General features: G+C 34.1%; 1 protein-coding gene across 8 annotated transcripts in view; it reads right to left on the bottom strand.

Annotated features, from left to right (window-relative positions):
- Positions 1-860: 860 nt before the first annotated feature.
- Positions 861-12,321, bottom strand: part of LOC129240694 (long-chain-fatty-acid--CoA ligase 5) — a 30,422-nt gene continuing 18,961 nt past the window's right edge. For 5 of the 8 annotated variants that reach the window (XM_054876642.1, XM_054876637.1, XM_054876638.1 and 2 more), the window contains 8 exons: positions 3,721-3,894; positions 3,081-3,618; positions 2,667-3,020; positions 2,399-2,601; positions 2,254-2,336; positions 1,868-2,096; positions 1,616-1,789; positions 861-1,529 (listed from right to left, as the gene is read on the bottom strand). In XM_054876642.1, the coding sequence (XP_054732617.1) occupies positions 1,392-1,529; positions 1,616-1,789; positions 1,868-2,096; positions 2,254-2,336; positions 2,399-2,601; positions 2,667-3,020; positions 3,081-3,618; positions 3,721-3,894 (1,893 nt within the window). In that variant the 3' untranslated portion in view covers positions 861-1,391. Of the gene's footprint in view, positions 1,530-1,615; positions 1,790-1,867; positions 2,097-2,253; positions 2,337-2,398; positions 2,602-2,666; positions 3,021-3,080; positions 3,619-3,720; positions 3,895-6,588; positions 7,067-12,321 lie in introns of those variants that run through there. The other 3 variants (XM_054876644.1, XM_054876645.1, XM_054876643.1) reach the window with 2 other exon arrangements.

The following is a 12,321-nucleotide window of genomic DNA, read 5'->3' as shown; positions in this document are numbered from 1 at the left end:
TTGGTCCATGCACTTTTCGTAAGACTCTTCTTTCGAAAGTTCGGTGATTTTTTTCATCCTCGATTGGCATTACCTATGATTTACAGCCGCCGCTTGGGGGTAGTCCTGAACACTATCGTAATGTTTTAGTAACACTCCCAGGTACTTGAAACCCTCTACTCCTTCAAATACGTGCTGTTGGTTATATTTTCAGATTTCCGCTTTCTACATCGCGTGACATTTTCATGAATTTGGTCTTATCGGCGTTGATATGGAACCCGACAGTCTCTGGTTTTGTTTCGACGTTAGAGAAAAATTCCTCCATGTACCTTCGATTTAATTCGTTTGCAAGTGATTTTATTTCATGAAAATGTAAATGACTATAAATATTTACATACAAACATACAAACAAAAATATAAGAAAAAGTACTAAGTACATTATCATACAACTAATAAACGCACTGATTTCTTAGCACAAAAACCAACTCTTTGAACAACCGAAAATCAAAGGCCACGTAAATTATTTAAAATCATTTTGTAATAAAACAGTGTTTGGCTCCTAGAATATACTTGTATTATAGTACGTGCATTGGTAAATACTTTTATCTTTCCAAACGAAGTTTGCTACCTTAGGTTTTGTTTTTATAGAATATAAGAAATTGGATATTTGCAGTTATAATGTGTTGCCCTAAAAATGTTTATACACCAATTAAATACAATACGAGTACATTAGTTGCTTTTCTAAACAATTCACAAGGTTTAGTTGTCACTCTTTAAATCTATGCATTTGCTTTATCTTCAACTAAATAAGTGATGAAACTAAAAGCCCTAAATTTGGGTGCACATTCTAATTTTTCTAATTTATAAAAATATGCATATGAATCTCCTTTAGAGATACTGCAGTTTCAAATTTGTCGAATAATTTGTTCACGAAAATACAAAAACAAACTACTGTGATCTCAACCCATTTGCAATTGGCATTCCTCTAAAACATCTATGTTTATATGTATATACATATTTCTCATATTTTCTGCTTTGATTACTCTTTTCTAATAAAAGTTTAGTACCTGAAGAATAGTTATGGCTAAAATGGTAATAGTTTGCTTTTATGCCGGTATTTAAAATATCTATTTTGCAGAAATTTAAATTGATGCCTAATTAAATAATTAGCAATTGCATGTTTTTTCTATATTCGCATAAAGTTTAAAATTGTTCGCATTTTACTTCTAACTCCTCTGCGGGGTTTCTCGCACTGTTTTCTGTTTTTTTTTTTTTGCTTTTGATCTGAATAGAAGTCTCTTATAGTAAATATAACTATGCACTCTGTTCAATGTTGCCCACTCCCTGTATTGCTTTTAATTGGCAATTAATGCTCCAGCATTTAGAAAACTAATTACTGATGTATTTTAGATTTAATCCAAATGTTTGTACATATCGTCCAGTTGTGGCTTAAAGTAGCTCTTCAATTGTGGCCGCTTCGCTTTGAATGTAGGTGTGAGTAGTCCATTTTGTACCGAAAACGGATCGGGATGCAAATATATATCCTTGACCTGGTATATAAATACAAAATTTATAATTATTATTAATTTTAAATTATGGTATTATTATATAAGCAGATATGCACTGGGCTACTTACCTGTTCGAAGGATTTCAGTCCGCTCTGCTTACCCCAATTCAGCATATCGCTCCTGATGAGTTCTTTTACTTGTGGATTGTTGCATAGCACCGAAAGTGTGCCCTTGACGCGATTGTCGTTCGCCCACTGCTTGAGCACATCCACATCAGGCACGACGACGGCTATGATGCAGCTCTAAGTGGGCGTTAAGGGTTATATGTAAATATGGCGTGAAAATGAAAAGCTAGAAATTATGCCAAAAACTTGAGTTACCTTGAGGCTCTCTCCGTAAACGTACACCTGATTTACATATTGGCTCAGAGTGTAAATATTCTCAATCTTCTCCGGTACAATATATTCGCCCTGGCTTAGCTTGAAAATGTGTTTGCGACGATCGATTATGCGCAGCGTGCCATTTGGAAGCCACGTGCCCACATCGCCCGTGTGGTGCCAGCCTTCAGAGTCAACAGCCTCAGCAGTTTTCTCCGGATCTTTGTAATAACTGCGACGCAAAGACAAAGAAAGAAATTATCATTCAAGTGCCTTTAAAACTCAGCTTAAGATTGTGAAATATTTAATTTTCTCCAAGTTAGTTTTAGTCACAGAAATCAAGTTCGCGCAAGAAGAAATCATTAAATGCTTAAATTATGAACACCTACCCGTGGAATACGTTAGAACCGCGCACGCACACCTCCCCAGTGTTTTGACTGGCGAAATACTCCATCTCCGGCACATCCACAAGCTGTAAAGGATTTGTTAATATCAACTCTCTGTATGTAGAAGTATATGCAATTTGTGATTTACCTTGACGGCATTGCAAGACACCGGTGGTCCTACGTGATTCGGCACATAGTCACCCTGTACGGTTAGCGTAATGGCGCCAGTACACTCTGTTTGGCCATAACCCTCCAGCACCAAGCAGCCAAGGGCACAGCGCATGAAAGTCAAGACGTTACCGGCCAGCGGTGCGGATCCGACGACCATTAAACGCAGATTGCCGCCGAATGCTACAAAATATAACAATAAAATAATCAATCAACAGACACTTATGAAGCACTCGTCGGCTGTGTACCTTGGTGCACCTTTTTGAAGACCAGCTTATCCCAGCAACCATTTCGTCGCATAATACCGCGCGATAGTTCCTTCTCCTTGGCCTTGAGCGCCATGTTGAACAAGGTACGCTTGATTGCCGAAGAGGCAATCTCGTTTTGTATTTTGTCGTACACACGATTGAGTAGACGTGGTACAGCCGGCATAACTGTTGGTTTCAGTATTTTCAGATCATTTGTCAGCTCCTTTATGTCGCCCGAGTAGAAGCCAACACAGCCACCTACATAGTAGATGCCATTCTCGCAGCAGCGCTCGAACATATGAGCCAGAGGCAGGAACGATATCATTACATCGCCAGCGCGAATTCGGTGTTCACCTATCAAAACACACCAAGATTAGGCCATCCACTTCTGGAAGCTCGTTGCTTTTCACTTACCCATCTGTAAGATCACCGCACACACGCCGGCCACCACATTGCCATGAGTAAGCATCACGCCCTTCGGATTACCTGTCGTTCCAGATGTGTAGCAAACGGTGCACAAATCCTCGGAGACTGGTGCCACTTCGGGATGATTGCCTTTGGCACCCAATTTCTCTACATCGATGAACGAAAAGATCTGTATGCCACGACTTCTGGCGCGATCCAATGTCTGTTGGCGTATTGGCTTAATGGCAACCATAATCTTCAGTGTAGGCGGCGCTTTTTCCAACAACATCAACGCCTTGGCATCGTCCTCTACGACAACCAACGTCATTTCTGTTTGGCGCATGATGAACGCACACGCTTCCGGTCCTAGTGTATCGTACAACGGCACTACAACCAGCGAGAAACTGTAGCAACCTTGCTCGTACAGGATCCATTCTGGGCGGTTTTGTGAATAAATGCCAACTAATTGCTTGGGCCGAGCACCCAAAGCAATCATGCCAGCGCCGAAATTCTTAGCGCGCAATAGGGCTTCATCGTAATTGATCCACTACAACGCGTAGGCGCAATAGGAAATTTCAATTCAATTAAATTTTTTAGATATTTATTATAATTAAAAAAAAAACATATTTTTTTTGGAACATAGACTTGCCTGATATGGAGATGTGAGAGTCTCGCGCCATCCCAAGCACGGGCCATTATTGGAGGAGTAGGCACCTTCGCGAAATGTCTGATATAACGTGCGCACGTTCTCGGTAATGTAACTGATGAATTTGCCATTTTTGGCTTCTTTGTAGAATTTCGAGACATGTATGTGATCAGGACCCTGGGCGAAAAAGTGGTAGCATGCAACAAGAAAGTAATACGGGAAGAGAGAAAAAGGGAATATTTCTTATGAAAATAGATAAACGGCGAAGAGTGGATATTGAAAATGCATAAGTGGAAATGAGGATGGCGAGCTTTTATGATAATCTGGACGTAAATGTGCGAATTTAACGATTTAATTGAAAAAAAACCGCGAAAAAGCAGACGCTTTGATATGCCTCTTTCCAGTCAAATTCTAAGAAGTCTTGGGGAAACGGATTTGACGACCTCATGTCTGTCAGCGGGTTCAAATAATTTCTGTTTTACCTATAAAGCAAATGAACTGAACTAATTCTGCATCTCTAAAATTGGTCGGCTAAAAAAAACACATTTTTACATTTCTTCGTAAGAATATTTTGAAAAGAAATCTCATATAAACATTTAGTGAATATAAAATAGACTTTAATCGTTGTTTCATCAAATCGCTAATTTAAAATTCTTTATATTATATTTGTGTGCATCCATACTTATATACATACATACGCATGTATGTGCTAGTGGGGGTAATTTAATGAGGGCATTAACAATTAATTGACAACTAATGTGAAAACACGCCAACGGCCAAAAGGTGATTAATGAGCACCCCAATGAACGCTCGGCGCTGGGCCGATTTGTCAGTGGCTCGTGACAGGTGCACCAACAGCAGCATTTTATGCACAATAAGTGCATCTTTTGTAAGAAAAATATTTGCTTATGAGAAAAACACTGGTGAAGGAATGGCTGATTGTGTCGTCATGGGAAAGTCATGAATGACAAAACTTTTCAATTGAATCCAGCCTAAAGCTATACAGGTTTTTGAACGCCGCTGTATATTTGATTGAATAATATTCGAGTTTTAGAAATAACGGCAATTAAAAAGGAGGTAGCAGTAGCTAAACACTAGAAGAAGGCTGTCATATTTCCGAGCTCCCACCCAGCATTTTCATATATTTTTAAAATTACATATTTTTATAAGTGCTTTTAAAAATGAATGAATGACGAGGCCTGTATGTTATACTTGTGCACACGCTCACGTATACAATAGAATATTTCTCGACTGACGCAAAATATTGCCTTCGAAATATTATAGAATCTGGTACTTTTTGAAAATCTCCATTGGAATATTGGGCTTGATATTTTAGGATAAATTTACTTGTATAAAAAATTAAGAACCAAAATATTTCGTCACTGTGCATGTCATCTGCCTATCACTACCGCCGATTACTCGTGATTTATGCAAATAGTCCGATAAAATTACATATAAAATACAGCCGTTTGCCCCAATTTGTAATGTACGAGTACTCATTTCAACCGTCCACAGACATTCATTTTATGAAGGCATTTGGAAAGACATTCAAAAGCTTCCCAAGTGATGGATTCGATGGAATGACTAGGATATACGAGTGAATGCAAGTGTAAAATTGAATTTGATTTTTAATGCCACATAAAACTACAAAATTTTGACGCGAAAATTTGCCATGAAATTCTCTACAATTTAATTGCAAATTTACATCTGCTGCATCCGCAGGCATTTAAAGCGCATTTATGTTTATACATACATACAAATAATTTACCAAAATATGCTATAGCAGATATGTACGTATATGGTTGTACTTCTATCTGAATGGTTAAAAAACAAAATAATTTTATAAAGCATCGCAATCACTCTACAAATCGTACAAATGCATGTATTTGGGTATGTGAATGAGAAACTTGCCGTGCGCATAGTGCATAAGTAGGTGTATTAGAGGTGCATTTGTATGTACATATGTTTATACATATGTATGCATGTAAAGGCAACACGGGATACAACTCTACGGGGTGTAACAAATCACTTTCGGCCCGATGACTTTAATGTCATCGTTCGTATGTATGCATGTGTGTGTGTAGATATGTCACTTTTGTCTTGTATGTCATTCGATACACACTAATTTGGGCATTTACTATGACGCAAAAGTCATTGTTAACGGTTTATTTTTCTCTTTTACCCTGCGGTGAATATCTAGCCGTGGATCGTATCTTAACTAATACATACGCACGAGTAGAATGCCGAAGAAATTATGCATAGCGTTCAAGTAAGTAAGGCGATTTTGTCGATTTTGTTGAGCATTGTTGTTGTTGATAAATGCAAAAAAAGATAGAAAACAATAAGATTTAAATTAAATTAAAATTAATAGCAAAACTAATGCACGGACTGACATGAAAGACCAAATATTGCATAGACAGATTGAAAATTAAAATTAAAATTTACAAATGGAACTTAGTTTAATATTTAAATAAGAATGCATGGTCAAATTTTGAATTTTTTCAATCTTAATTTCAATATTTATTTTCAAAAAGTTAAGCTCAAGACGGAAATTTAAATAAAATACGCAATTTTTATCTTAAATGTGTGAGATTTTACGAAAAATTTAGCAAACGAATTACAAAACTTAACTACATAAATTTGTAGCAAAAACTACTTAATTTATTTAGAAAAATATACATATGTTGCATAAATGGAGCTTCGAAGATTTTCCTCAAAATAATCATTTCACTTGGGGAAAGCATTTCGCTCCAGAACAGAAAAAAACGAATTTTCCTACACACCTTTCTGCATTCGTATATAAATAGTTGCGGAAGCTTATCTCTCTTTTATTTTTCGTTCCCTAAATTGTAATATAAAAACAAAGTTTACCTTCAAAACGTCACTTTGATTGGACATTTCGATGGGAGGACGAATCGTTGTTATCTGGCCACAGCACGACATTTTGTAGCAGCAAAATTTTCACTTTTCACTTAGGCTATTTTTTCTTTTAACACCGCTAAAAACTGGTAGTTTATTCTCCTTGAGTTCGTTTATTTATTCACTGTGTGCAAAATAAACACACCATCCACTGTACACTTTATGGTTAATCAATTATCTCCGCAGCGGCAGTTGCACTTGAACGCAATAAAATTTTTGTGTTTATTGTAAAAAGCTCTTAATCTTTCTTCGATTCTGTGGCATTAGTTAATGTAGTTTATTTTTCATTTTCTCGTCACGATCAGCGGCAATTATTTACAAATTATGGTTTCCAAATTTTAAATGGAAGCAAGTGTTTAAAAAGCGCCAGCAGCTAAGATAATTTTATTGCGAATTTGCTTTTCTCACGCCTCGCATTAACATTTTGCAGTTTTCTCAATTAATTACTTAAAATCATAACGGAAATACCCGTTTGAAGAACAGAATACTTATTTCTTTATTTATTTAAATTATAAAAGTATTTTTATGGCACACGAATACTTGTACATATGTACTTATGTCCATATATACATACATATATACATACGTACAAGCGATTTCGCTGACTTTAATTGATTTTTAGGTACATAGAATTAAAATTCAAATTAGAGTCAAAACTCGATTTAGAACGAAAATGGAAATTCATATTAAAATTATATTAAAACTAAAACTTAAAAAATGATAATAAAATTAAAACTTACACTGAACAACCAATATTAAAATTGAGACTAAAATTAAAATCACACCAAAACTATGACTGAAATATAAATTAAGTTTAAAATTAGAATTTAAAATTGCAAATAGAACTTAAGTTAAAAATAGAATGAAATTATAATTAATATTTAAATTAAAATTAATTCAAATTATGACTAACGTTTAAGTGGAGATTAAAATTAAAGATAAAAATTAATTCTAGATTGAGATTTATATTAAAGATAAAATTAAAATTAAAAATAACAAATTTACAAAAATTAAAAATAGAATCAAAATTATGGCTGAAATACAATTTATAATTAGAATCAAAATTATGACTGAAATAGAATTTAAAATTAAAATTAAAACTAAAATTTAGTAAATGATTTTAAAATTCAAATCTAAATTGAAATAAATACTAAATTAAAGAGAAAACTAAAGATTACAAATAGAAATTAAGTTTAAATTTAAATTTAAATTAAAATTAAAGCCAAAATTATAACTTAAATGTAATTTTAAATTTAAATTTAAATTAAAATCAATGATAGAAATAAAATTAAAATCTAAATTAAAAATTACAATAAGAACTTAAGTTAAAATTTAAGCGAAAAATATAATCAAAATTATGATTAAAATTAGAATCAACACTACGACTAAAACAGAAATTCAAATTAAGATTAAATTAAAAATTACAAATAAAACTTAAGTTAAAATTTAAATTAAAACTAACATCAAAATTAAGACTAAAATACAAATCAACATTAAAATTAAAATTAAGTAAATGATTCTAAGCGACACTCTCTCTATATACAGGGTTGGCCATATTAAACTGACCCATTGAGTAACCCTATAACTTTTTACTGTAATTTGAAATCTAAGGTTTACGTCAACAAGCCAAAGACACTAGGCGCACTTAAGGCCAATATCCGACGGGAAATAGCCGCCATATCGGCCGAGACGCTGGCCAAAACTATGGAAAACGCCGAAAAACGGGCACATTACGCTATACGAGCTAAGGGCGACCACTTGCGCGATATCATATTCAAAAAGTGATGTAAACGAATCTCCTTGAACTAAATTAAATGTTTTTCACAATGAAACACAAAAAAATGTTTCTTTTTCCATATTTTTTTAATAATCACATGGGTCAGTTTAATATGGCCAACCCTGTACACTTTCGCATACTTGTAAATGCCTCTGTATATATGTATGTATATAAGCTGTCACCAAACTGAGTAATACCATTTGCCTTTCCATGACTTTCAGTTCGTAAAAATCCCAACCCAAACGGTATCAGACTCAAATATTTATATGCATATGTAAGTGTGTAGGTATGTATGTATGTTCAGAATGTATGATTCTTAAACATCGTATACACGCGCTTTTCTCAAAATTTCTTTAAATATACGCAACGAAGAGTGTTTTCACTTTTAATAAATGTGGGCAGACATTACGAGATACCGACAATGACGGGATTTCTCTATGTAAGCATAAGAATTAATAATGTGGTGCCTTTATGAATTTATAACATTGAAGAAAATGCTGTGAATTTTTTTCTCACAAATTTTGTGGGAATATTTTTTTTACAAATTATTTAAATTTTTTATTTAGAGTAAAGTGTTCGTTAATGGCACTTTTACAATGTTCCAACCATTTTTGTTACATTCTTTTTTAAACATAGTAATACAATTTGGAAAGTGTAGTAAGCTGAGCGAATATTAGTCTCTATTATTGATATCCCTAATGTATATGTATGTATAATATATAATTTCAAGGTAGAAGTCATGGTGAAAATGTCCAAAATGCTCACCAAGCTAAGCAAAATACTTATATCGAAGGTGTCAGCAAATATGTCATAGACGCAAATATTTTATAGATCATTTAATGCAGACAAAAAGATGAGTGTGGGAGTTTGGGCGTATGTAAAACGCCTTGAAATCGGTCAAACGAGGTAAAAACTGTGAAAGGCAAAGAATTAATCGTTTTCATCAAACAATTTGATGGGGAAATAATTACAAAACAACAACAACATGTGCCCAAATACGCACGTTTTTTGTGTAGGAAAGGATTGCCCATCGCTGCATGAAGCAAATAATTGCACTTATCTGCCCCACTACTATTTCTACGCCCTAAATATGAGCCAGTTTTAGTATTGCTGTGAAAAAAGTGAGTTTTCTATGTTAGTAACTGAAATATTTTTAATGTCAATTTTCGGCATCGCTTGCGATCTATCAAAAAATTCAGAAAAAGTGAAAAGCAAAATGAGCTAATAAGAATTCTTTGTATATCTCACTTGTGTTCTTGTGCATCATTTGGCATACATGCAGACATATGTATATAAGTATGTATGAAATACTAAAATTCTATTAACGTATCACTTAAGCTCTTATTCATTCATATATAAGTAGGTATGTATCACAAAGAATCGAAAACAAAATTTGATTGCGGTGTTTTTTTTTATTGCGCGCTCAATGCGTTCATGTATATGTGCGTATGTGCATACATCCATACAGTTTTCGTACTGGTTTGTTTTTTACAAGATTTTTGGTTTTGCCTATATTGTTGCGCTGTCTGTATCATTACTTTCTAGCAAAAATCAAAAACAGGCGCACAGATGACGCGGGCTTTTTCACGATCTTATTTTGGCTTGCACATATTTTTTTCTTTTTTCTTGGTGACAAAATTGAATAGAAGGTGCTGGTGGTATGCTCCAACTGCGTGCACACATGGCTCATAGGATGTACTTCTTGCAAAACACACTCGCACTTGCATACATAACTACATACATGCAATGTAAAAGAGCAAAAAGCTATGCAACGCAAACAGACTTTGTGAATAAAATTGGCTCACTTGGCTGGTTTTGCCAATGCAACAATTAACAAATTGTAAATGTTTCTTGCGTACTTCAACTGCACCATTTATAAGCAAATCGCGTTGATAATACACTCACAAGTGTATAAATACATATACACACACGTGTAAATTCACATACATGCATGCATAATTACATTGTTGTAAACGCAGATATGCCAACATTTCGTTGAAGCGAAAAATACCTTTAATTCATAAATGCACACGGGCACATGCACACATACATACATACATATATATGTTCAATACTCAAACGACTATGAATATGCTTTCATGCCTTTTGCAATTTTCCTTTTATTTTTTTAAATTATTGCATTTAACCCTTTACCGCATATGACCCCATATAAAGTACTGATTCAATTTTATTTCCAAATTATGTATTATAAAATACTTCAAGCCATTTTAATCCAAAAAAATATATATATTTCGCAATAGTGAATGGAAAAATGGCTATAATTTTATGACATTTCGAAATAACCTCACTTTTATGGAAGTGGGCGAAAAAAAGTAGAATTAGCAGTGCGAGTGATTCATTTTCAAACAACGATAATAGAGTAAGAACTTTTTGACAAAAAATAATAATTTCATGGAGTCGATACACTCATCTTTCTCGACGGATAATAATTTTTGCGCTTTACTTGAAACTGGTTTTTATATATGGCTCCGAAATAAAAAAAAAACAACATTTTTTCATTATATTGTATTTCTTTTAATATCTCTTCTTGATAATCAAATAAAGCTATTTCTACATTTTTTTTTTTTTTTTGCAACGCTTTATTAATTCATGCAGTAAAAGGTTAATGTCAGAATTACTGTGTAAAAAAGTATGACATTATGAGTGTCTGCTTCGCTTTAAAGTTTTGGACCAATTGTTTTAAAATTTTCCACTGCACTTCTTCCCACAATTCGACAGGTATCTCTGGGAGCTTTTTTGATTTTCATAATTAATCAGATTTTTTGGCTTCCAAGAAAGATTGTAAAAATTAAAAAATCAGCTTTACTTGATGCTGTTGCGAGTTATCCTGTACACCGCAAACCAAATTTTTTTTCGAGGCGCGTCCGAAGGTCCACTGTCACTCGCTTAACTTTCAATATTTTGTTATAAAAATTTAGAAAAATGTTTCTCAATTATCGCATTATTTATTAACTGAATAAACTAACATCTATATCGCCCAAAGAGATTCTTAAAATATGCCTCTTTTGAATTAAGCTTACCCCTGCCCACTTAATGCGAACCTCTAAAACGTTTGCGATTCTTCTTATTGGCTGTAACCAAAATTGCTAAAAAATTGGCCGTTATACTAATAAATTTGCCAAGTTTTGATTTACCGACACATGAGCAGCCTGAGTCATGTGTACATTTGGCTGACTATTCATGGGGGAATTCATTCAGGCGGAATCCATGCCGAATGGGTTAGTGCGTGACTATCATTCGGAAGTGCACCGGTTAGAGTTTCGGTACATGAAACCGCGCTAACGGACTCCCGCAAGTTGTCACAGCAAATAGAACCGTGTCCAGCCCTTCTTACTAAAATATTATAATGATCCCCTCAAACAAGGAAGGATAGTTGTTGATAAAGTGTTCTTTCCATTTTACACCTAAACAAATTTCAATAAAGTTAAAGAAAAAGAGTCCAGCCTAAGAAAATCAGAGAAGGTCTAAACGAGAGAGCACTCAAATCAGAGCGGTGAAGGTCATGCACTAAAAGTCGCAAACAACATTCACTGTGATAATTATTATTTTCTTGTTTATCTCCAGTTAGAATCCAAGTTTTATCTTTTCTAGTTTAAACGATCGCTGGTCAAACTAAAATTTAGAGAACGTTGAATGGCTTACTTTGAGGAAGGTTGTGCAAAACTGGTTTTGGAAATAGAGTCTTGTGACAATCGCATCAATGAATCAACAGCCGACGAAAGAACTTATGGTATCTCATTCAGCTTCGAAGGTGATAATGATTCAAGTGGAGTTAATTTTTAGGAATAATTGCATTGAACTTTTCATATTCAATTAGTGCTTTGATTCTTCCTTCAAAGTAAAATGTTTGTTATAATGAAAAGAATAAAATCGTATTTGCGATTTGA

The sequence above is a fragment of the Anastrepha obliqua genome, chromosome 3 (genome assembly GCF_027943255.1).
Source record: "Anastrepha obliqua isolate idAnaObli1 chromosome 3, idAnaObli1_1.0, whole genome shotgun sequence".
Classification (NCBI taxonomy): domain Eukaryota; kingdom Metazoa; phylum Arthropoda; class Insecta; order Diptera; family Tephritidae; genus Anastrepha; species Anastrepha obliqua.
The sequence above is the reverse complement of the archived record's forward strand: the minus strand, read 5'-3'. Positions and strand labels throughout refer to the sequence as shown.